Consider the following 24,657-nt stretch of genomic DNA (forward strand, 5'->3'; position numbering starts at 1 on the left):
AGCCTGGTCTCTTTTACTACAAAACAAACTAATTGGAAAAGCCCATGAGGCTTATTCCTTGTTGCCATTAGAATCAAAGACTTCTGGTAGGAAACAGAGAGCACGTGTGACCGTTGCAATGCCAGATTGTGGGAACAGCATTGATTGGAATTCTTCAGAGATCAGTGTTTGTTCTTCCATCATGTTTAATTTACATAAAATATCTATAAACAAATCAAATTTGCTCATCCAAGCAGATATTTAGTGGAGACGAGAACTTTGTAGATATTCAAAGTACACTTGGTACTGTGATAGGATGGTTGAAGTCTGGTTATGCCAAATAGCCATTTACCATCCCTAGTTTTTCTATAGTAGATTTGGTATATTGCTATTCCAAAATAGCAAATAATTAAAAATGAGACTTTATTTCACAAAGGTTAACCTTACAAAGTATTTGGCTGCAAACGGGTCATCAAAACTACATGCTTTGAGTTGTTGTCTTCTGCTACACAATATACTGAACATTAGAGTTTCAGTGAGCTGAAATGCCTGGGGTAAATACCTTGAAACTTAATCAGATATAAATCATAGAATATTACAGCATAGAAAAAGGCCATTCGGCCCATTGTGTCTGTGCCGGTTCTTTGAAAGAGCTATCTATTTTGTCCTATAACCCTGCACAGGCGGGGTGGGGGAAATGGTGAGGGACAATGATGATGAGATTTCAAATTTGCTGTAAAATTTGAAAATTCAGTTTGTAATCAAAATCACAGAAAACCAGCTTTAGCTATACAAAAATGTACATCCCTTTCACATCTGATTATTTTTAAGTAGTCAAATATATTCACAGCAGAACACAAGTGGCAAGAAAAAAGTTTATAAATTGCACCGATGCTTCATATTTTTCCAATAAACAAATGTATAATGATGAAATTTTACATTACAGATGTAAATATTTTTTCCCCATTTTACAAATAAAGAGCTAAAACTCTTTGGTATTCAAACATGCATCTTTATACAATTTACACATTATTGCACAGATACAATTCTTAACCATTTGCTTTAATTAAGATCTAATATTTCGTAGAAGCATGAATTTTCACAATAGAAGTCAAACTTTGGCTTCTTAATTAGCTACATTTCTGACTTCAAAAGTATGTTTCTGATGTATATGCCACAAGAGGAAAAACTATCTACCTAAATATTGAAAATAAAATTTAATCTTTTTATAAATTAGTATATATATATATTCCCATGCTTTGTTGATTAACAATCTTGACAGATACATGAACAGTGAATGTTGACCTTATGAATTATTTCTATACATGAATATTTAAATGCAATAATATTTTGTGCTTGTCGTGATGGATGACAGTAAATATTTATGCAAAATCACTACTAATTACTGTGCTTTTTGGAGATAGTGAATGAGAGTGTGCGAGTGATAGACAGAACACGAGACATTTTGATTTAATTTTGAGCCCTTAACTTCTGTCAAAGAGAGAAGACTCTTCTCCGTTTTAATGGTACTAAATTTGAACCCAGGCAGATGAAAGCTGAAAGTGTAATTCAATTCCCCGTAATTATTTACTTTTAGACATGATTGTAACATTCCTGCCTCTTTTGTAAGACAGTTTGAAATTGCAGTCAAATCTGATTTTATACAGTCATGATATAACTGCATGTAACTAATGTCCAGGATACATGATGGGGGGAGGGGAGGAAACAAACTTATTTATATGAAAAGGTATCAGCCTTAACTCAGTGGCAACACTTGAGTCAGAAAGTTGTGGCTTCAAGCCTCAGTACAGAGTTTTAAGCACATAATCTAGGCTGATATTTGAGTGCAGAACTGAGGGAAGGCTGCAATTTAGGAGATACCAACTTTCAGATGAGACGTTTAGCCAAGGTCTCGTCTGCTCTTGCAGATGGACATTAAAATAAATCATTGGCACTATTGTAAGAATAGCAGGGAATTCTTCCAGTGTCCTACCAGCACTTATCCCTCAACCAATACCACAAAAAACAGATTATCTAGTTGGTCTCTCAAACTCTTACTGTGACCTTGCTGTATACTATTGGTTGCCATATTTCCATCCATTGCAACATTGGCTACACGTGGATCTGTCTTAGGAGAGATAATAAAGAAAAAAGCTAGTTTTTGATTCTTAGTGAATATTCTAACATTGAATCACGAAATTGTTAGATTGCTTACCTTTGGTATGGTCTTTCCCACTTTGAAATTCAAGTTATCCCTGATGTTCCAGGGCATTGGCAGATTGAGGCACTCAGTATGATTTTCAAATTGAATGGGGTGGGTTTGTTGGAACTTGAGGACATTCTTCCAGCACCTCAAGCTGATTCTTCACAGCATTTAAAAAAAAATTGAGACCATTCTCACCGTCTTTGAGATCATGCTTACTAGACCTGCAGCAGGCACCAGTAGTGGGCCATGAGCTACTGGAAAAGTCATTTCATAGCTATCAAGGAATGTGAAATGTAATGTGGATAGCAACCCAAATGGTTGTGAAACTGACTGAAGAGAATGACCAAGTGCTCCTGTGAGACAGAAGCTGATGCATGCAGGTACAACAGCAACTCTGTTCCAAACAAGAACTTGCAAGAAAAATATATTTAAAAATATATAATTTGGAGAACAGAACAAAGAAAAACAATAGGTAGGGACCAAATAACAAGCAAGATTTGAACTGAATTAATTTCACTAAGGAAGCTCAAAATGACATCACAGCAAGTAAATTAACTGCGAGCCACTCAAGTTGCTGCACTTGTACAGCATGGGATAGGAAGATTATGCAATACTTGTAGAACTTACTGCATGATAAATTGATGATATCAATCTAACTTCCCCACTGGACAACTGCATTTATACTCTGCTAAGTGAAGGATAACTGAACAGGGATGAACTATCATTTTCTTGCAAAAATAAACAGTTAATAGCATCTTATGGCAATAGTCACATAAAGAAAAGGTGTGGTAGAGTTTGAAGGAACTAATATAATTAGATTTTAGATATCATAATTCACGATAGCAAGTTTTGGGTCTTTCATACAGTTCATGTGGATTCTGACAGTTGTCTTTATCCTGCAATCTACCATAAATTATTTTTGACTAATATGCAGTAATGACAAAGGATTACAATGCATAATTCAATATCAGTAAATGTACATTACAAATCTTGCATTATAAACAAGGCAGGTTTATTAGTCACCGTCCCATGTATTAGATCTCCTTAATCAATAGGTGACATGGTAGGATCTGAGTCATTTAAGGCTGCTGAATTCAATCGATTAATGAGTTGCATACAAATCTTCCCCCTTCAATTTCTATGGGATATTTCTCGTGTGAGGAAGAGCACGAAGCTGATCCAAACACAACAGACAAGGTTCAAGAGTTGGGTCTTGCTTAATTGTTTGAATTGGTAACATACCTGTTGCAAAGTTTGTGGGGAAAAAAAGATTTGGGGTGGCTCTGGGGAGAAAGGAGAGGAATCGATCATAGTGCAAAATGACAACCAGCTCGTCAAAGTGATATGTAACAACAGAAGCAATTTTGGGAATCGGCAAACACATTATGGGACTAGGTCAAGCCATGTGTCCTTGCTAGTTGACTATTCTGGGGTTGGAAAAGTGTTCAGGAAATTAAGAAACATGATATTAATTGCAATGGCTTCATGGAAAGCCTGGAACCCAGTATCAGAAAATTGGCTTCTATTATCAGTTCAAGGAAAATCAAGATATGTTCTAATGTGAGGTACTTAAATAACTGTTATGTCCCTCAGGAAGCCTGGGGAGTTCTGGTGACAGGTTACATGTGTTACATGTAATGTTTCGCACAGTTTACCAGTGCACCTAAATACATATAATTTCTATCTGGGAATATACCCTCTCTCCAGATGTACAAACATCTGGACTCCCTTTTAGTTGACATTGGATTCCTATCTTATATAGGTTGCTTCCCAAACTTGGTCTGCTTAAGGGAATTCAGTGGCAGACGTTCATGGATTCTATGGAGCCCCATTAGTCACTGAAAAGGACTCTGACTCGGGCCATTAAAAAAAAATCTCAAAGACCCACAAAGTACTAAAAATTGAAAAACCTGGAAACCAGATAATTTGAGAAGTGCAACTGAGTATTGGTTTAAAGAAATGACAAAAGCAAAATTGATGCATTTAAGCTTACTAAATGTAAATTTCCCAAAAGTTCCCCTCTTCGATGAGAACAACTCAGTGCTTAAACTCAGACTCAGAAGCGTCAAATCTTCTCTACATATTGAGTTATCAGAGGCATCCTTGTTTTCAGAATGATTTCCTAGTGTTTCAGTTACCTACATTATACCTGTCAGAAGAGTGAAACAGTCCTAGCAATTTAACATTTAAGATTTAAGTTTTTAAAAATTCAGTCACAGAATGTGGGCATCGCTAGCAAGGCTTGCATGTATTGCTCATCCCTAATTGCCCTAGAGAAGGTGGTGGAGAGTTGCCTTCTTGAATACAAATGAGTAGCTTGTGAGGCCACTTCAGAGAACAGTTAAGAGTCAATCACATTGCTGTGGGTCTGGACTCTCATATCGGCCAGAGCAGGTAAGGATGGCAGATTTCATTCCCTAAAGGGCATTAGTGGACCAGACAGGTTTTTATGACAACCCAATAGTTTTCATGGTCACCATTACTGTTACCAGCGTTTTAATTCCAGATTTATTTATTAACTGAATTCAAATTCCCCCAGCTACTGTGGTGGGATTTGAACTCGTATCTCCAGATTCTTAGTCCAAGCCTCTGGATTACCCGTCTAGTAACGTAACCACTATGCTGCTGTAACCCAATCACAAGTACAACTTGTGATCAGCAGTAACCGGTCAGGATGCACAATAGGAAAAAAATAGAACAGCAAGTTCAGTCGGGATGTTGACCAAAGACAATACTCTGTTCCAGATGTAGTGTCATTCTTTAAATATACTAGTCAATGTTCTGTAATGTTGCACACAGGGAGTCAAGACTAAGTTCCGTATTCAGGTCAAGCAGATTAGAAGGCAGTGGGATAACTGGACCCAGATAAGGGGTGGGAAGGGATCTAGGAAAGGGCAGGGAAAGAGGGTGGAAGAGGAGATGGATGGGAAGAGAAGGAGCACAGGGTGGAGGAGAGAGGAGAAAGAAGGGTTGCATGGCTCTCAGCCATGGCTCATTTATTCACATGGTGGGTGTGGGGGTGAAAAGAAGGGGGATGCCAAGGTGTTTCTAGGTGAGGATCTGGAAGAGAGAAGATTTGTTCCTCAGCTGGTGAGGGGAAACTTATTGGTTGAGGGAAAGGAATAGGTCCAGGGTCGGGGGGCAAGCTTTAGTGCAGTGGGGATGAGGATTTATTCATTGTGTGGGGAAAAGTAGGAGATTAAGTCTGCACTTAGTCAGGGTGATGGGAAATGGGAGTTCATCCTCAGTTGGAGAAAAAGGCTGAAGTTTTCTTTAACAGGGAAAACAAAGTAGTGAGTGTCCTTAGTGGGAATGGGATTGGAAGGGCATTTTTGACCTGCTTGTGGAAGGGTTGAAAGGACCATTTTGACCTCAGTAGGGCACAGAGGAGTTTGTGGTGCTGGGGTTAGAGTAACTTATTTCTGCACAGGTTCGGGGTGTGGCTGATAATTGTGTCATTTTTCTACTCAATGGGGAAGGTGTTGCAGTTTCCACTTAGTTGAGGGTGGTTGGAATTTCTGCTCACTGGGCAGTGTGACAGAGGATAGAATTTCTGTTTTGTGGAAAATGGGAGGGGTGAGGGAGTATCTTCTTGTTTCCTGTCTTGGTCTAAAAATGCTGCAGCAGTATTATATTTTGTGTGTCTCTGTGCAATTAGTCATGTAACGTTATGGGCACAGTACTGCTGAATCCAGAGATACTGGCCATTTTTAATATAACAGATATAAATAAGCAGTAATGCTATAGAGAGATTTTAAAAGGTTTTTGCTTATGTTCAGTCCTACTGTGGAAAATTGAATGGGCCCCATTACAAAAAGAAAGAATTTGCATTTATATAGTGCCTTTTACAACAGCAAGACATCTCAAAGCTTTTCACAGCTGATGAAATACTTTTGTAATGTAGTCAGTTTTGTAATGGAGGAAATGTGGCAGTCACTACACACATAGCAAAGTCCCAATAAAATGAGGAAAACTTACTTTCATGAGAAATAAACAGTGAAACATGGCTGGGAGTTAGAGGTGGCCAGTTGAATGGTACTAAAGACACATTTGAACAGGGATGAAAGCAAGTGGTGCATTTACTATGTCCAGAAGTCTTAAAACAGACTCTTGGAAAAATGGTACGAATCCACTGATATATAAAGAATAACTGTATGAAGAGCAATTATTTTATAGAAAACATATTGCAAATGTAACAATTTATACAAGGTTAGCTGTTGTACTTCACTGGAGAAATCCAATCAGAAGGTGAAGTTACACAGAACCATTAAAGCTGAAAGTGTTTGCAAATGCAGTGTATGGTTTTTGAAAATATACATACATACATTCAAATAAAAATCAGTTGTTTTCTTGTGAAAGGAAAACTCAAAGGCACTAATTCCTCAAATGAGGTCATAGCTACAGGACCACAGTGTAACATTCTTAGACAGAATACAATATAATTGGGTCCCTCTATTGAAAGAAATGAACTATATTATGTACAGGTGCTCTGCCACTGTAATTCTGTAATCTTGTTTGTATATGTCCATTTAAGTTGAACAGCATTAAACAATGTAACTGTTGCTCTCTTGCATTATAAAATGTTTTCAAAGGTTAAAAATATATTTACAACTTCAACATACAAACTTGTAACAGGGATATCAGCAGATATACTGACAAGTGCCTCAAAACGCTCAACTTCGATTAAGCAGACATTTTTGCCAAGTTTACAGAAATTGTAAGTTGGAATTCATTCTTGTTAACATTTGCTACCTGGCAGCAAAGAGTCCAACGTGGACGTCCAGCATTACAAAATTGATATGTAACAGCTCAGCACGGGAGTTCATTACTTTGTGACACTTCGGCAAGTGATTCAAGCTTTGTAGACGTACAGCACAGTGCAAACTATGGCGAAGTTTAAAGCAAGGAAAAGCATCTTTCCCTCCAAATAACTGTTGTTCTACAGTTTAGTATTCTTCTCACTGCCAAAGCTATTCATGGTGTCTGTTGTTTTCTTACGTAAAGTTTCAATCCAACTGGTGCTGCTCGGCATTGACTTCCCAGTTGCCAATGGTGATGGATTACTGAAGCGCATATTCCTTCCTGAGGTAATGAGCTCACCAAAGCCCTCTTGATGAGCAAATGCATAGCCTGATCTTCTTGAGCTGGTGCGGTTTACACGTCGCATACGGTGCTGCATTGGCTTCTGTTTTCTTCTGACATGTTGCATGTATCGTACCTATGAACAAAACATATAAATTTTTTAGGAAAATACAATATAAAATAAGTTAGGGTTTTTCTCGAATTTGAATGGCATTCTGGGTTATTGATGGTAAATGATGGGTGTTTTCAAAATTTGGACAAAACATTGTCCAGAAAAATATCATGGAGAATACTGAATGAAACAATGGAGCATTTGGATCATTGTTGATCAAGAGGCCACTGACCATTTGCACCACTTACAAATAGGGGAAAGTTGAGCTCCACACTCAAATACTTAAATGCTTGCATGTAGTTTTACTAGTCATTCAATAACCACTTGTGAAATCTGAAACATTAAATCTGTTCTGCTGATTCTTTTTTAAAGGCAACATAGGTTTTTTGGGTATCTTATAAACCATGTTTTAAAAATCAACTGTACATGTGTGCTGTTATTATGTGGATATGTCCTACAGATGAAGAGATGGCAAAAGATTAGCAACTTGATGCAGTTTGTGTCTCAAAATAGAGACTTAGATACATCAAGGTTTCTGTCCTTGGCCGAGTCCCAGTAGCCTGGCTTTCCAGGCTATTACTACAGTGGTATCTCCAGTGTGAAAACTGTCCCAATTCTCCTGGCATAAACAGTTTGGAGGCCATCTGCATTTCTAGCTGGTGCTGGTCTACTTGTCTTCAGCTTTCCACAACTCCTGATATACCGGCAGAATGATCAGCATGAAACCAGGAGTTTGTATAGTTAGTGCTACTGTACTTATTTGTTGGGAGTTTGCTGGGCTCAGCCGCCTAAGAAGCTTCAGGTAGATTTGCCAACGGATTTAAATTGGGAGTACAAATGCACACACTGATGACAAATGTAATTTAACACTGATAAATACAAACTCATACATATGGCTTGAAAAATATGGCTGGTAACTGTGTACAATGAAACAAATTATATTATGGGAGAGAGAAGGGGGCCTGGGTGGAATAGCAGACGTGATTTTCAGTCCGTAGACAATGTGGCGGTGAAGCAAATTTTTTTTTAAAGTAACAGAATTATAAGATTCATAGCTGGAACAATCACGTACAAGTCGACAGAAGTTATTCTAAAGCTTACTGAACTCACTTTTGGTCAATACAACACAAAAATGAAGTGTACATGCACTGGAAAAGATACATAGAAGGTCATCAAGGAGATGAGCTATGAGGAAAGTTAGAGAAACTTAAGCTCTCAAGTTTAGAAAGAAAGCAGTTAATGGGGACATCATTGAGCTGTACAACATATTAGAAGTCTAGATAGGATAAACCCAGAAGATTATTCCAAATTAAGTCAAAAATAAGTAGGAAGAGGGCATAAATTTGAATTGGTGAGAAATACTTTCAACAGATAGTAGGAATTTCTTCATTCAAAGTATTACATTTTGGAACAATCTGCCAAATGAAGTAACAAAGGCAAAAATATTACAGCTATTCATTGAATAATAAGGTTGGAAAAAGCTCAATTAGATGGTGTTACAATGCACATGCAAGTGTCTATGTTTTACAGCACAGATGAAAAGCAATCCAAGATAAATAACTGAAAACATACCTTGTCACTCAAGGTTGGTTTCAAATCTACCATCAGGAACCTGAATGCCAGCACTGGCATGATGCATAACACCGTGGTCACAATTATGACAAGCCACACCGTAAGGTGGGTCAGGGAATTCCGAGCATTTCCTGAAGACACAAGTATTTTAAAACATTCTTCAACATGCTTAAAAATCCGAAGTGTTATAACTGAACTTTGTTTGATATTTATAGTAAAGTTTTAAACATGTTCCTTATGAATTGGTTACAAGTAGTGGAAGCAATCTCAAGGCATCGCAGCAATGTAAAAATATTTCCACAAAGATTCAGCCACTATCTTATTTTCCATCTTTGAAAATGAGCACAAAAGTCAATCTGTTGAAGAGATCCATTGCTAAATTAAAGTTATCAATATCAACTTTGAGCTGATTTCACAATAACTATCTAAACCAAGGTCCAAACTAAACTGACCAATAACAAAAGATGGAATTTTGTTTACTAGAAAATCCAAATGTTGCAAAATATATATCACAAGATGGTGATTTAGGCAGCCAATTGTTTAATTCATTAAGTTTCAGAGCTTAATATGTTCAGATGATGACAAAATACATTAGCCAGCACCTATTCAGATTAACTACTGCCTGCAATACTCCAGCAAGACCTCATTAAGTAAAGGTTCCAGAGACTTACCTACAAAAGGAAATTGGCTTGGAAATATTGCAAACAATCCATTACTGTGCATTGCAAACAAGATGGAGAAATAGACAGTCATGCTGCCCCATATGAAGAAGTGATTGACTGCTGTCCAATAGCTGGTGTCAAGCCCAATCTGTAAATAGAATCAGAAAGATCAAGCTTTATAAAAATGATTCATTCTCAGGATATGAGCATTGCTGGCAAGGCTGGCATTTATTGCCAATCCCTAGTTGCCTTGAGAAGCTGGTGTTTTTGAACTGCTGCAGTCCATGTGGTGAAGGTGCTCCCACACAATGCTATTTAGCGGTTTGATACAACTGAATGGATTGTTAGGTCAGTTCAGAGAGCAGTTGAAGAGTCAACCATATTGGTGTGTCACTGGAGTCACATATAAGATGAACTGGGTAAAGACAGCAGATTTACTTCCCTGAAGAAAGTTAGTGAACCAGTTAGGGTTTTCACAACAATTTAAAAGCGTCATGTTCATTTTTACTGATCACACTCTTTATAATTTCCAGTTTTTTTTAAATACTGAATTCTAAATTCTCAAAATACTATTGTGGTATTTGAACTTGAGTTCTCTGGAGTATTAGTCCAGACATCTGGATTACTAGGTCAGTAACATAACAGTGACACTGCTATTTGTATGTAATCAATCTTTTATGCTATAATTCTTAAGATTTACAACCCAAGAGAATTCAATCAAAAAGGCTTCAAAGTAAACAATGAAATTAAGTGCAGAATTTCTTCAGTAACAATTCCACAGTATTAACTCTGGACAATTATTAGAATTAGAACATTACAGTGCAGTACAGGCCCTTCGGCCCTCGATGTTGCGCCGACCTGTGAAACCATCTGACCTACACTATTCCATTTTCATCCATATGTCTATCCAATGACCACTTAAATGCCCTTAAAGTTGGCGAGTCTACTACTGTTGCAGGCAGGGCGTTCCACGCCCCTACTACTCTCTGAGTAAAGAAACTACCTCGAACATCTGTCCTATATCTATCACCCCTCAACTTAAAGCTATGTCCCCTCGTGTTTGCCATCACCATCCGAGGAAAAAGACTCTCACTATCCACCCTGTCTAACCCTCTGATTATCTTATATGGCTCTATTAAGTCACCTCTCCTCCTCCTTCTCTCCAACGAAAACAACCTCAAGTCCCTCAGCCTTTCCTCGTAAGACCTTCCCTCCATACCAGGCAACATCCTAGTAAATCTCCTCTGCACCCTTTCCAAAGCTTCCACATCCTTCCTATAATGCGGTGACCAGAACTGCACGCAATACTCCAGGTGCGGCCTCACCAGAGTTTTGTACAGCTGCAGCATGACCTCGTGGCTCCGAAACTCGATCCCCCTATTATGTTACCTTTTAAATAATGAATTTATTTGATATCATTATACAGTTTATTTCATGCACTGGTAGAATTTTAATTATCCATTTTATTTAGCTCATCAGCAAAGTAAAGGATTAGAAACTAGAAAATTTATTATATCTATAAAAGATCAATTTTAAGAATTAATGATCAGTAATGCAACTATTATACATGCCTATTAGAAAAATAACTAGATTATGTTAATCTTGTTATAAACAAGGTAACGTAATCTGACACAAATAATACATAATGCTAATGCATTAATTGAAGTATTATAATTGACGTATTAACGCTGAATATTTCTACAGTAGAGCTGTTAAATGATTTTTTTAGGAAGTCCTCCATATGATTAATGTTACTAAGTCCTGAACAGATTCACAGGCACAATGCGTTGTGCATTTGTCTGTGAATGGGTCACTGCATTTGAAATCCAGTTGTAATAAGAGCTGTAATACCTCATCACCAAGGGAATTTAGAGGACTATCAATCTGATATAGTGCTCTTGCATGTGCTATCAGTTTGCGTTGCAAACCTAGCCTGACTGGATTTCTCCTCATTTTGTACTGGTTTCTTACCAAATTGCATTATTTCACAAATTCAAAAGCACAAATGAGTATTGTTTCATGCAGTCATTCTTCTTTTCATATTCTACCGCCTCTGTTCAGCACAGAGCATATTGCACAACGTCCCAATGTGTCGCCATGCATAACACACTGCTGAACTGGATTTTTCAACAGTGGTCATCTTTGGATTAGGGCAAGGGGAGAAAGGGAACAAATAACTGAGTTACATCACCATATTGTTTTTCCAAACTCCAGCTGAGCTATGCCTGATGGTAAAACAAGGAATCATATTTGTTGATGTAATGTAACATTTACAATTCTATTTGAGAATGCTGCCATTTATCCAATCGGTGATTTTGAAGTTTACTGCCGTACTGTAGTATCAGTTTATAGAAACTACACTTTAGATCAAAGAGTTCCGATACAATAGTGATTATAAATAAAATACATGGAAAAGCTTTCATATAAACACACATTTTCTATGTCAGTGAAAAGGAAAAGAACTTGCATGTTTGAAAGCCATTCACACCCAATGAAGTGCTTTTGAAGAGAAGTCACTGCTGACGTGTAGGACACATGACAACCAATTTGCACTCAACAAGGAACCACAAACAGCAATGAGATAAATAATCAGACAATATGTTTTAGTAACACTTCCGGTAACAGTTTTCCACCACACTTTGTTGATCTGGCCAGCACTGATCAGAATATAATTAGGTTTAATTGTATTGACCAATCCAAGTTAGCAGCCAATCTAATGCTGGTGCCTCATTTTAAGAGGGCTAACTTTACAAAAAATGGCTGAAGATCTGACAAAGTTGATTGGATAATCCGACTACATAGAACGCCAAGTACTGAGGATAACTGGGTTCTATTTAAAACTGTTCTCAAACTGAATGAAACCAGCTATGTCCCAATGGTTAAAAGAAGGGCACATGGTACAACAAAAAGTAATCATGGTGAACAAGAAATGTAGAAACAAATCCAATTGAAACAGAAAGCATTCTACATACAAACTCACATGGGAACAGGGAAAAAGTATTGCATGTAATTAAGAAAGACAAAAATAGCTATAAGATTAACCAAGAGATCTTAAGATGGTGTGTGATTGCAGCAGTAATAGCAAAAGCTTTTTATTTTAGTTATGGCAGAAGTCAAAAGACTATTAATGAATGTATAGGGGATTAAAGGATACCGTAAGGTAGATTCAAACTTGACTATCAGGTTACGGCAGAGCTGCTGCATGACTATTTTGCATCAGTCTGCACTCCTGTCGATGATGCTTATGTTCCAGGTGAGGAGTTCTCAGAGTTGAATAATATTAAAATAGATACTAATGTCATTTTGGATTGATTAGGGAAGCTCAAAATTGATGGGGCTAGCGGTTGGGATAATATCCATCTAAGGGTGATTAAGGAGATGGGGCAGGGTTTCTGTAAGCCCCTTGCTAGACAAGCAGAAGAACCCATCAAAATTTGCCCTCCATATCTCATCACTTGCCATGAACAAAATCAAACACTACAATCATAATTTTAATCTAACCTGCTCAACTGGAACAGGTAGGTTTATGTCGAACACCCTTTTTACACACTCAGTTTTACTCTCCACTGAAATTCCTGTTGGGTAGCTTGAAATTGGGGCTTATATCATGAAATTATCAAGGAAATGGGTGATAGCATATAAAAACATTTCCTTAAAATATATATAAAAATATCACTCAGAGGATGGATAAATGGCCACTGCTCCAGACATTAGATAGGATGTAAATCGGATGGGCAAGATGATCATATGCACAGTTGTGTGTGCTGGTCTAACACAAAGATGCATGTAAAATTGCTGCAATAGAAAAACACTCATACATAAAGACAGCACCCTGTTAATTCTTCATATCCATAACATTGTATCAGAGTGCTGTACAAATAAGGGGATCAGGAGTTGGCATACATTTCTAACGATGTGTACTGTGATACCTAAAGCAGTTTGGCCTGGGGTGGGGAGAGGGAAGGAGATAATCCTATATAAACCAATTAAAGAAACTGTCACAACCAATAGTTAGTACAAATATAATGCATCAGTGCCAGGGGTTTACTGTAATCTTTATTCACACTTAGAAGGCAAAAAAGGACAGTTTACTCACTCTAAAAGTAAATGAAGATTGGACATGATCTGCCAGACTTTATAGGAACCACTAGGTGCTGCTATAATATCAACTGACTTGGGTTTCTCTCAGTTGCTGTACTGTTCAAAACCTGCCACACTGCAACAGCCATGAAGTGAAAATAGCCCACTTTTCAACCAGGGTAATATTTTTTGTTATCCGTTTCAAGACGCATAGCTGTGCATTTATAAATCTTTCCAGTTCCATTTCCATTAACCATTTGATAGCCTTTTAATGGATTATATTAGGCCAAACCTGATTTACTTAGAAAATGCATGCAAGTTGAGTGCCTTCTCTTTAGAGACTAATATTCTACTGTATATATACAAGTTAACACTGGCAGCCAAAGATGCACCAACTATCTCGCTAGGAGTTAATCTTCTAGTGCTGCAGCTTAGGGTTAATGTAAATCGAGGTATTGGTTTGTCAATTCATTAAATACCCAGCTTATCATTAGAAACACTTTGTAAACCCATCTAGAGGCTGGTGACAGCAATTTCCTTCACAAAATATCTCAATTCTCAGGACTGCATTTATGATTTAATCTCAGACTTCATCTTACCCCCCGATGTCAAAATTGCCCATTTACAATGCTAGTTTCTTCCTACGAACACAGGTATAGATTTACCCTCCCCACAAAGCTAATCCTCCTACAGTGGAAGATTAAATAGACTAGCCCATTCAATTTCCTGAAAGAAGTGACTGACTAATTACAGGTAAGACTGCCAAGAAGATAAATGCTCCATCAAACTGAGCAATCCCTCTCCAACAAAGGTAATCAAGCTTACATCCCACACCATTCAGTCCTGCCAAATGTCTCACAAAAATAACTAGTCGTTCAATGTCTTTTAAAATTGAAGGGTATATTCCAGTTGGTTTAGGTGATCTGTACACATTAAGTCTACCAATTTCTTTCACAACACAGTGAAACCTGTAAATTAGGGACACCCGAAGGGATTTGCATAAATGTCCTTATTGTTAAAATGGTTATTGTATATACAGTAAACCAGATGAGCCAAGTATCACAGGATTTGCTCTATCTTTTACAATGCTCATTCTTTCTTTCATTCTCACCTGGGCTCGTGCCAAATTCTGGAATCCACCAGCAGAAAGTGATTTCAGTACTATTTTCTATTTGCTGGGTTTCCATTCTGGGATCCTTTTCTATTGAGGGAGAGATGTCCTGATTCGAGGATCTCCAACAATGGCAGCCTGCACTGTTGTGTATGAAGTTCCAGGAACCAGGAGGCCACCCGTGAGCAAGCAGAGAGGGGAATCTGAGAAAATACAGCACAGGAGGAGGTCTTGAACCGAGTTCTGGAACTCCCTCCTGTAAGCTCCAGATCCTTTTATATTCCTCCTTTTTAGATATTTATCCCCTTACCTTTCACAATATGTATTAGTCTCTAACTCACTAGCTGCATGAGTTGAATGATCCCATGATTTAAGAACCTTTCTCCTTTGGTCCTTTCATTTTACTGGTTGCTCCTCTCTCAATGCTGCTCCCACTCCATGTTGTTGCCACTGCTCCTAACTCTGCAGAGAATGATGGTGTCCTGCTCACCCCTACTCCCAGTTTCCTCAAGTCCCAATCTCCCAACTCCTAGTTCCCTTCTCTCTCTTTTCTCCTCACTCCCCAAGACCCCATTTCTTATCCCGCCCTCTAACCCCCATTTCCCATCTCATCCCACTCCTAATTTCGGAGCCCCCACTCCATTGATTGCCAAGATAACCCCATCTCATAACCCCCTCCTGAATTTTAACATCCACGATTCCCATCTCTCCAGCCTCCTCCTGACTGCACTCCACATGGTCACATCTCTCTGCAGTGGTGAAAGGCTGATGGCACGAAGCAGGGGGCCCCACTGCTGCGTGAAATTTAGCGCGATGAATGTCACATAAATAATCCACAGGCAGCACCCTGGAGAGCATACATGTCGTTCAGCTGCAACTCCTGGCTTTTGTATAATGGGGAGTTCATTACCCAGCATCCATTGCAGCAGAGCACCCCCCCACCCCCCCCCACCCCATCCTTGGGATAGAGCTGCACAGACATTCTGTCCAAGAGATAGAGCAGTTTGTTTGCTGCTATAGATGCTGGGTAAAGAAATCTCCAATACATAAAAACCATTGTTTGCTCATATGAATTAGGAGCAGCTGTAGGCTACTCAGTCCCTCGAGCCTACTCCTCCATTCAATAAGATCATGGCTGATCAAGTTGTAACCTTGACTCCACATTCCCGCCTACACCCGATAACCTTTCCCCCCCTCACTTATCAAGAATCAGTCTACCTATGCCTTAAAAATATACGAACACACCTTTGCCATCACAGTTACCTGTGTTTTCACTTGCAAATGAACTTAATGCATTGAAATTTATAATTTGCAAGTGTCCCTGTATTCAAGCAGAAGCTTGCATCTATTGTGATGTAAGTTACTGTCAATAAACGCCCATTTTTTGCAGGTCACCATTCACAGAAGTTTTACTGTACGTATTTCATCACTGCTACAGGTTATGGATTTCTGAACTGATTTGCCTGGATCTGTAATTTTCCATTTTTAAGCACATCTCAGTCAAGTGATCCCATTAAAATGCAAGTTTCTACTTTTGACTGGCTGATGCTACAACTGACCTCATACCGCCTAATGCTGATTCTAGCTGACAAAGTTGGACAAAACATTCCATGTCTTAGCATCTTTCTCAATGGATTAACACACAAATTAATCTGAATACATTTTTAACAGAGGAAACTGCCCAACCTCGCTTCAGCCGACAGCAGCCTGGATTTCCAATTCATGTTTTAAGGTGCAATTATGACTAATTATTGGCTGCCATTCATAATATAGTATCCCAACGACTTGACTGTTAATATATTAAAATTCATTTGAGGACTGATGGCCTCTGCAAGATGGCTGGAATTTTACACCCCCCCCACCCCACCAAAAGCGTGGTGTGGGGATGGGGGGGGGGGGGGGGGAAATTGAGTGGGAGGCTTGGAGGGCTCCCGCCATCATTTTAGGCGGGATGGCGGCTGAAAACGGTCCACCCATCCCAGGCCAATCAAGGCCCTTAAGTGGCTAATTGACAGCCACTTAAGGGCCTCCGCCGCCACCACGTTGATTTTACCGTTGGCAGGCGGGCGGCCCAGGCCTGAGAAAAGCCACCTGACAAAAGTAGGCGGCCTTCTGATGGCCTTGGTGGGGGGAACCCTCCTGATCGTGCATCCTGTGCCCGACGGAGGACCGTCCCCAATGCCCCAACCACCCTCAACTCAACACAAGCCTCCCCCCATCCCGCCCCGCACCCCCAAATTGACCCCTCTTGCCTTGCCGGGGCCTGACTGATCATCGCCAGCGAGATCCCAAAAACCTACCTCTTTTCTGAGCCATCCTTCCTCTTCATCTTGAAGCTGGGTGTAGTCCCAGCATGGACACCGCTCCCGGTGGTGCTGCTGGGACAAAGAGCTGCCGGCCCGCCAATTGGCTAACAGCTCCATTGGGTGGGACTTTCTGCCTCAATGAGGTGGGAGTCCTGCCTGAGACCAATTAAGGGCCTGGGGACTGCAAAATCCGGTCTGGATCCCCAGGTCCGGTGGAGATGGGATTGCCACCGACTTTTCGGTCGGCAGACAGCTCCCATCCGACAAGCGAGAAACTCCGGCCCATGTTTAACTACAACAGGCGTCATTCAATTAACTGCTGCATCATGTTTGCTGTACTTTTCCCTCTGCTGGATTCAAATCTTTGCAATTCTGTTCAGTTCACTATGCACATCCACTTTTCTGATTGAAAAAACAGCAGCACATTGCATAATTTATGTAGAGATTATAAATTCTTTTTGCAATCTGTTTTTCTGCTTACCACTCCCATAAACCTCCAGTCAGAAGCAAATTAAGAAACAATATACAATGCAGCACAACTTTAATGGTAATGTGGCCTACTTAATTTGGTCAGTAAATGATGTTTCTCTAAAAGGCATATCTACCCTTCAAGCCTAATGGATAAATTAAGTGCTGATCTACCCCTTGTCTGTTGGCACTCAAATATACACTAAATAAATGGATGATGTGACCCGCTTGTAACTGGAGCTGTTCCACTCGGAACATCCTAGTGACTACATCCACATCCTCCCAGTTTTTAGTATCGCCCAAGGGTGGAAAAAGCTGGACATTAGTAGTTTGTCACACATAGTAAATCCACAGGAAATATGCCAGGCAATATTAATATGATCAGGATCTTATGCTGCCCCTTCACAATAGGAATGTTGGGTGGGAATTAAATGCTTGGGCTGTGCATGCATTTATGCAGAATTACTTGAATAACTTCCTTTTTTGGAAGATCAATTGCCTAAAGGCAATGCTAATTTGAAAAGCTAAAGACTGGATACCTTCTGAGAATTAGATTCAGGCATGCCTTTATTAAGAATTAATTGAATCGTGATTTTATACTTCATGAAGGAGATGCCTATGGCACCATCAGACTTTTGACGAAGTAAAACTATTTTTGGAAATGGCAACAAAGACATGACTATTTATTTCCTGTGACACAACTTTCTAGTTGCGAGTAACTGGGAATAGCTTTCACCAATTCTGTCTCTGAATGTAGCACCTGATTGTTTAGGCTTTGTAATTTCCTCAAACTCTAAGCAGCACTTAGAAGAAGCTAGGACTCTTGGCACTGACGGATGACAGCGCTGGAATTACTGATGTGCTCACAATACCACCCACTGCCCTTCAAATACAGCATGTGACAATGACCAAGATTCGAAGATTTCATTCCCTGAGTGGTCTATTCCTCTGACTCTGGCCTCTTGAGCATCTCCTGTCCGTCCATCCATCCCACCACTGGTGGTCATGTTTTCAGTCGCCTGGGTGCTCTTCTCTGGAATTCCCTCCATAAACCCCGTTGCCTCTCCACCTCCTTCCCCTGCCCCTCAAGATGCTCCTTAAAACCCACCTTTCCAGCCAAGTCTTTGTTCACCTCTCCTAAATGCTATTTCTTTGGCTATCTGTTTCATCACCATAACCCTGTGACAGGATTTTAAAAAATTATTTATTAAATACACTAGATAGATACAAGTTATTGTTGTCAACAATTTTATAAAAAATTGATTTGAGCGTTAGTGGCAATTCCATCAAAAAAAGTACTGGTGTCAAGCTGAAGAAAACCGTACCGTGCATAGACTTTTTAAAATCAGAACTTACTTGCACACTGACCACAATCACCAGAGATGTTGCCACAGTAACGGCAAATGACTGATAATCAGAGAGATGTGTCCCATCATCTCTTGTAGTGTCACAAAATGCACCGTATGGGACAAAGAAAAGGACAATAGAGGTGTAGACTCCTTGTATTATACAGATAAAGAACTCCCTCTTATTGAACAACAGGTTAAGTTGGCCGGGTTCGTAGAGTCTTGTGTATTCCAAACTTTTTTGCTCATTGACATCCTGTGGAGAAAAAATAAAATTAGAGACAAAATAATCTCAACAGTGAGTCGTCCACAAAGGTAGACTACATCACAATAATGAAACGTATTCTGAGTTGGATAACATGTTACGCTTCTGCTCAACAGGTAGGTCTTAATACTTATTTTTGCCCTGATGGATTATTAGGTAAATGTATTTCCCAGGGTGCTACTGAGTTATTTATACAGAGACCAACCAGGACCTGGGTTTGAACCCTGACCTGCATCGAGTTAATCAATCTCAGCTGGAGCCGCAGGTGTAGAGGCTACAATCGATTCAGGAAGGTAAAAATAGGATCAACCAGGGTCCCTGTCTTGGTTGCTAGCCAATGGCTCCGAATAGAAAGTGCACATTCGTGGATGTTGGGCAAGAAGATTAAGCTTAGCTGTGAAGTCACCTACGGTCAAATAGCCTTGGTATCTAGGATTACATATGAAGAGTGGTCACTTGAGCAAGGTACTAGACAGTGGCTGGGGAAAGAAGTTCCATACCTAAGTACAAGTCAGTACATTCAGGAGTGGAAGGGTGGGGGTGGGGAGAAAATTGTTGGGAGGTCCTCAATTTAAAGAGATATATTACAGATGGTTCAGCATGTTGGTGTAACATGATCCTCCAGATTGTAGGGAACCACATGAAGAGCTCTTGATTTTGACTTCGTTTTTGAGGCAACATTGATCAGACGAAAGTGGTCAAAAAATAAACATCAACAGCTGCTGTGTCAGCACAACATCGACTCACTTTACAGTGAGAGGTATTTGGGCCTAGAAAGTGTAACATAATACAGCATGTTTTCTTCTATTTTGACTGTAGTTTTAAAAATTATCAGTCTTGTGGGATAGGTCCAAGTTTGTAGTGTTCCTTGTAAAAAACATTGAACGTACAAGTAGAAATTGCAAGTTCTAGCCTGACTGCTACCAAAGTCAATTGTTCTATGCCTGGTTTCGTCTGTGTTGTAGCAACATCGTAAATTTGTTCACCATTTCCCTACATTAAACATACAGAGGAAATCTTCCCCTTTTGTTGGCTATAGGTGTGCTAAATTAAATGAATTTTGACAGTCTCAATCTGGTTCTTAATTGGGCTCAATGCACAAAACTATGTCGAAACCAGGACTAAGTTATCAGCCTCACTCAAAGCACAACTGTTCTGGAAAATGTCACAATAGTGAAATAACTGATGCTCATCTAAAGTTGGAGCAGAGTAGAGGGGGTGATTTAATACAGATTTGGGCCATGTTGCAGCAGAACTGTTAGTGGTTAACATAAGAATCCTTCATTCTAATGAGCAATGAATATGCATATAATTGCAATAAAGATGGAATATTTAAAAAGCTGTGCTGAATTTCCTGGTAGGCTGTTCTAGGTTAGTTTGTTGGAATCTATATACACATTGGTTTCTATTATCAGCAAAGTTCCATGATAACACATAGTAATAAAAGCAAATGAAACCCACTCATTCTTAATAGATTTAAATGAATTTAAAGATTACCTGATCAAATATACCCATGGCCAGAACAGGAAGAGAAGTGTAAACTATGTTGTACAAGGTAATAAACCACTGATCATAAACAGTCTGCAAAAAACAAAGGGCAGTGAAAAATCATCTGAAACTATCAACAGATCATATTCATATCAAGTTCATTATCTTCAAAATAAATGTTGCTCTTTTATAGTTATAAAGAGCCTGCTAAACTGGAAGTGTGCAATATAATCAGAAAGAGGAGATTTTAAAAATTGATATTTATAAAAGTTAGTTACATTTCTTGATAAGTAACATTCCAACTTGCATGTAATAAATAAGCAAATGTCAATAAAATATTCAGAGATAATAAATTTCAACAGGGTAAAATCGCCCTGGCAGTGAAAACAAGAGATTAATTTCTATAGGTTCACATTTATACAAATCTCAAAAATTGCAATGTATCTTCAAGTAAATTGAATCATTTCTACAATAATTTTCTCATTGCCCAATAAATTACTAAGATTTTACGCCACTTATTTTCCATTGGAAGTACCAAGGTTTTAAAGCAAATTCTTTGGTTTTAGAATCAAGTTTTGAATATTAATAACATTAACAGATTTTCCTGTAGATGTAAACGCATCGTTTAACATTTGCTACTCTATTGGAAAATGCAAGATGCACACTCAATATATTAATTTCATTTATATTGTGATGTGACAGGAAATTATTGCCTCACTTGATGGTTTATAATCACACATGAACATTTAAATGGATTGTTAAGTTAAAAATTGCACAATAAACATCACACAATTTAGAACTCATCTAAAATTAACCATGTCACCTGGACATGCCAAAAACCTTGAACTCTGCCCAGCAATTGATTCTGTCCCTGCACTTCATTAGGTGTAAATACATTGACTCTGATCTGTTTAGAAATGATCTCTTCTTCAAGAAAACTACGAACCTGTGCAGAGAATCCACAGAAGAAACCAAACCAGAAGTGCACAAGAGTGAATGCAAAGTTCTTGTAGAAAAAGTAATAGAGGAACTTGCACATCCTCAGGTAGGACCATCTCCCATGGACTAACAAAAGTCGCTGAAGGTATCTGAATTGACCAAATGAATAGTCACTAGCCAGAACTGCCTGCATGCCTTCCTGACCACTGATCCCAACTCCTATGTGTGCACCTGTGGATAAAGCAATCACAGTAAGCGCATTAAAGCATTGCCTGGTAGATTTAAATTATAAAAATATAATTTGGTTTTGTTCAAAGACTGAACTTTATTGAGAAAGATAAACAAAAATCTCTCCTGCAACATTGACAATATAACTTATTTAACATGTTACTCAACCATTGTTACCTTGGTATCAGCACATTACATTTTAATATATTTCAAACTTGCCATTGTTACCCATCAAGCATATTGAATAAATACGCATTTACATTTTGGTGTCGGCACAATTCTATCCTTGACTTTTAAAAAGACTTTGATCTGATTTATTTTTTTTTCCTCAGGTGAAAGAAGACAGTGTAGGGGAATTATTAGATTGCCTACCACAAAGACATGGTCCTCCTCATTCTTCGGTTTAATTGCCGCATGTAAGAAAGTGTTCATGGGGGAACAGGAAAAACTATTGCCTAGCGACACTGTCCATTTAATAATTTCATGTACTGCAAAACAAACTATCAGGTGACCTCTTCATCTCGCAACCTTAGTTCTTTGACTGGAGAAAGTAACTTTAAGACTTCAAATAAACGAAACAGAGCCATGGAATGTATACAAAATAATTCTCAGTATTTCTAATGTATCATTTAGATTTAGATTTAGATTTTTGATTTCTATGCAGATTTGGCTGGAGACTTATCTTACTTTTAATCATGCTGACATCATTTGCTCCATCGCCTATAGCCAGCGTGACGGCTTTCTTGTAGGTTTTGACAAGTTCAACCACTTGGGCCTTCTGTAATGGCGTGACTCTACAGCAAATAACTGTTCTGCACATGCTAGCCAAGTCCAGGAACTCTCGCTGCATGTCGGCTTCTAGCGCATGGGCCTATATAATAGAAAACAAGAAATGAGGACAAGCCATTGAGAGTTTAACCAGAAAGTAATAACCCTCCATACACACAGAAGCAGGATGTTCTCCATAGCTGGATGAATTTGGTTTCAAAGAGCCAGCACACAGTACAATGGGCCAAATGGCCTCCTTCTATGCTGTATGTTTCTATAATGTACGCATTAAAGCTCAAGCACAGGTAAACCTGGAGGGAAAGTTCTGAGACATTTTTGGCCAGAAAGGTTTTACATGCAGCACCTTTACCGAGAGTCAATTCATATCTTTTACTGCCTATTAATTCTTTTGTGCTTATTTACATGAGGGATATTAATGATCGAGAATGAAACTCTTCCAAAGCCAGCATCAAACACTTGCAGGCCAGACATATGACAAATGCAGAGTGGAACTCCCTCTGCTCTGCCCAATGCGTCTCATCCCCAACCATAGAAGACCACGCCCTACTGTGCCATTCCAATACTTCTTCCATTGCCCACACCAATCATCCTGTAGTCTCTGAATGTGGCAATAATGTCAAATTAGGGACAGTTTAGTTGCCTAAGCCCATGCCCATGGAATACAGAATGCCCCAAATCATTTCATATGAAACATTCGGAGCCAGCAGACACAGGGGATTTTAGTCCAATGAGTCTGGACTAGATATGTACCCAACTCCCACTTTGGCTTCACAAATGAAATAAACCATAATATTACTGAAACATCAATTTCAGCCACTAAAATTACCAGTACAGGAAGCGCAAGCATCACACAGATATAAGCAGTACTTTTCTCAGGTTTCCATTGTAAGATCAGCAGTTTATTCAAGCATATAGGGTCGGGAGTGGGGAATGGGGGGGGTGGGGGGGGGGGGTGGCGGAAAGGTTATCACAGTTGAGCCCCATCCTGTCCTCGCAAGACATCCACGCATCAAGCCTTGAAGTAAGGCCTCCTGGATATTGTTCAGTAACAGGAACCTTGGCTAATTTTTCCTTCCCTATCCTGCGGCTATCAAGGCTATTTAGAGAACCCCAATCACTGTCCTGTCTGACACCAACTATTCACTGACTTAGCCAAGTGAATTATAGGGAAAAACTCTTAATTTTGCCATTTTAAGAACTAAATTCATTAATTCAACAAGATGTCAGCCAGAAATGAGTTACTAGTCACTCAGTTCGGTGGGTAAATACACTACACTCTGTGGTACTGAGTCAAATTGATCAGGAAAAATTGAAGCTTCAAATCCTGCTCTCAGCATTTCTAAGCAAAGGAAAGGGTTCTTTGCAGTAACTAATATTCAGCGATCCCTGCTGCAAGTGCATACATATGGACATTAAGGGAGGACAGGTTCCACTTTGTCTAATGAATAATCTGTAAATAGTCCAGGCTGATATGAGAACAAAAATCAATTAGGTAAATTACAGGGATGGCTGCTGACACCCCTTACATGAATTATCATCATAACGAGAGAGAGGAGGAGGAAACAGAGGAGGAAAATGAGCCGAGAGTGATTTAGATAGATTTAGATAGATTAAACTGGGCACTGCACCACAACAATAATTTTTTTCTGGGCCACGACAAAGCAAATTGCATCCAGATCAAATTCCGCTCTCTTTTTCGAAAAAGAACTTCCAATAAATGTTAATAAATTGTGTGCAATTCCCATTTATATGTATTCCTAATTACCTTAGAATAATAGATTAACCACATCTTCTGTCCTAGAAAGCAATTAAACTATTTTATTTAGAGATACAGCACTGAAACAGGCCCTTGGGCCCACCGAGTCTGTGCTGACCAACAACCATCCAATTATACTAATCCTCAGCTATATATAGCTAATTTGATTATTAGTACAAATCAAATTAAAACAGAATTAATTTCGTGCTTATTGATAACATTGTGGGCCATTGTGTATTTTCAATGCACTTCTTTGTCTGTGTACACA

The 24,657-nt window shown here is 39.0% G+C and overlaps 1 protein-coding gene across 12 annotated transcripts in view; it reads right to left on the bottom strand.

Annotated features, from left to right (window-relative positions):
* Nucleotides 1–846: 846 nt before the first annotated feature.
* atp8b4 (ATPase phospholipid transporting 8B4) overlaps nt 847–24,657 on the bottom strand; it is a 251,477-nt gene continuing 227,666 nt past the window's right edge. For all 12 annotated transcript variants that reach the window (XM_068017953.1, XM_068017955.1, XM_068017959.1 and 9 more), the window contains 7 exons: nt 22,532–22,715; nt 21,624–21,847; nt 20,687–20,770; nt 18,935–19,180; nt 9,623–9,761; nt 8,952–9,082; nt 847–7,403 (listed from right to left, as the gene is read on the bottom strand). In XM_068017953.1, coding sequence (XP_067874054.1) covers nt 7,125–7,403; nt 8,952–9,082; nt 9,623–9,761; nt 18,935–19,180; nt 20,687–20,770; nt 21,624–21,847; nt 22,532–22,715 — 1,287 coding nt within the window. In that variant the 3' untranslated portion in view covers nt 847–7,124. The remainder of the gene's footprint in view (nt 7,404–8,951; nt 9,083–9,622; nt 9,762–18,934; nt 19,181–20,686; nt 20,771–21,623; nt 21,848–22,531; nt 22,716–24,657) is intronic.

This window comes from Heterodontus francisci, chromosome 38 (assembly GCF_036365525.1).
Source record: "Heterodontus francisci isolate sHetFra1 chromosome 38, sHetFra1.hap1, whole genome shotgun sequence".
Taxonomy (NCBI): Eukaryota; Metazoa; Chordata; class Chondrichthyes; order Heterodontiformes; family Heterodontidae; genus Heterodontus; species Heterodontus francisci.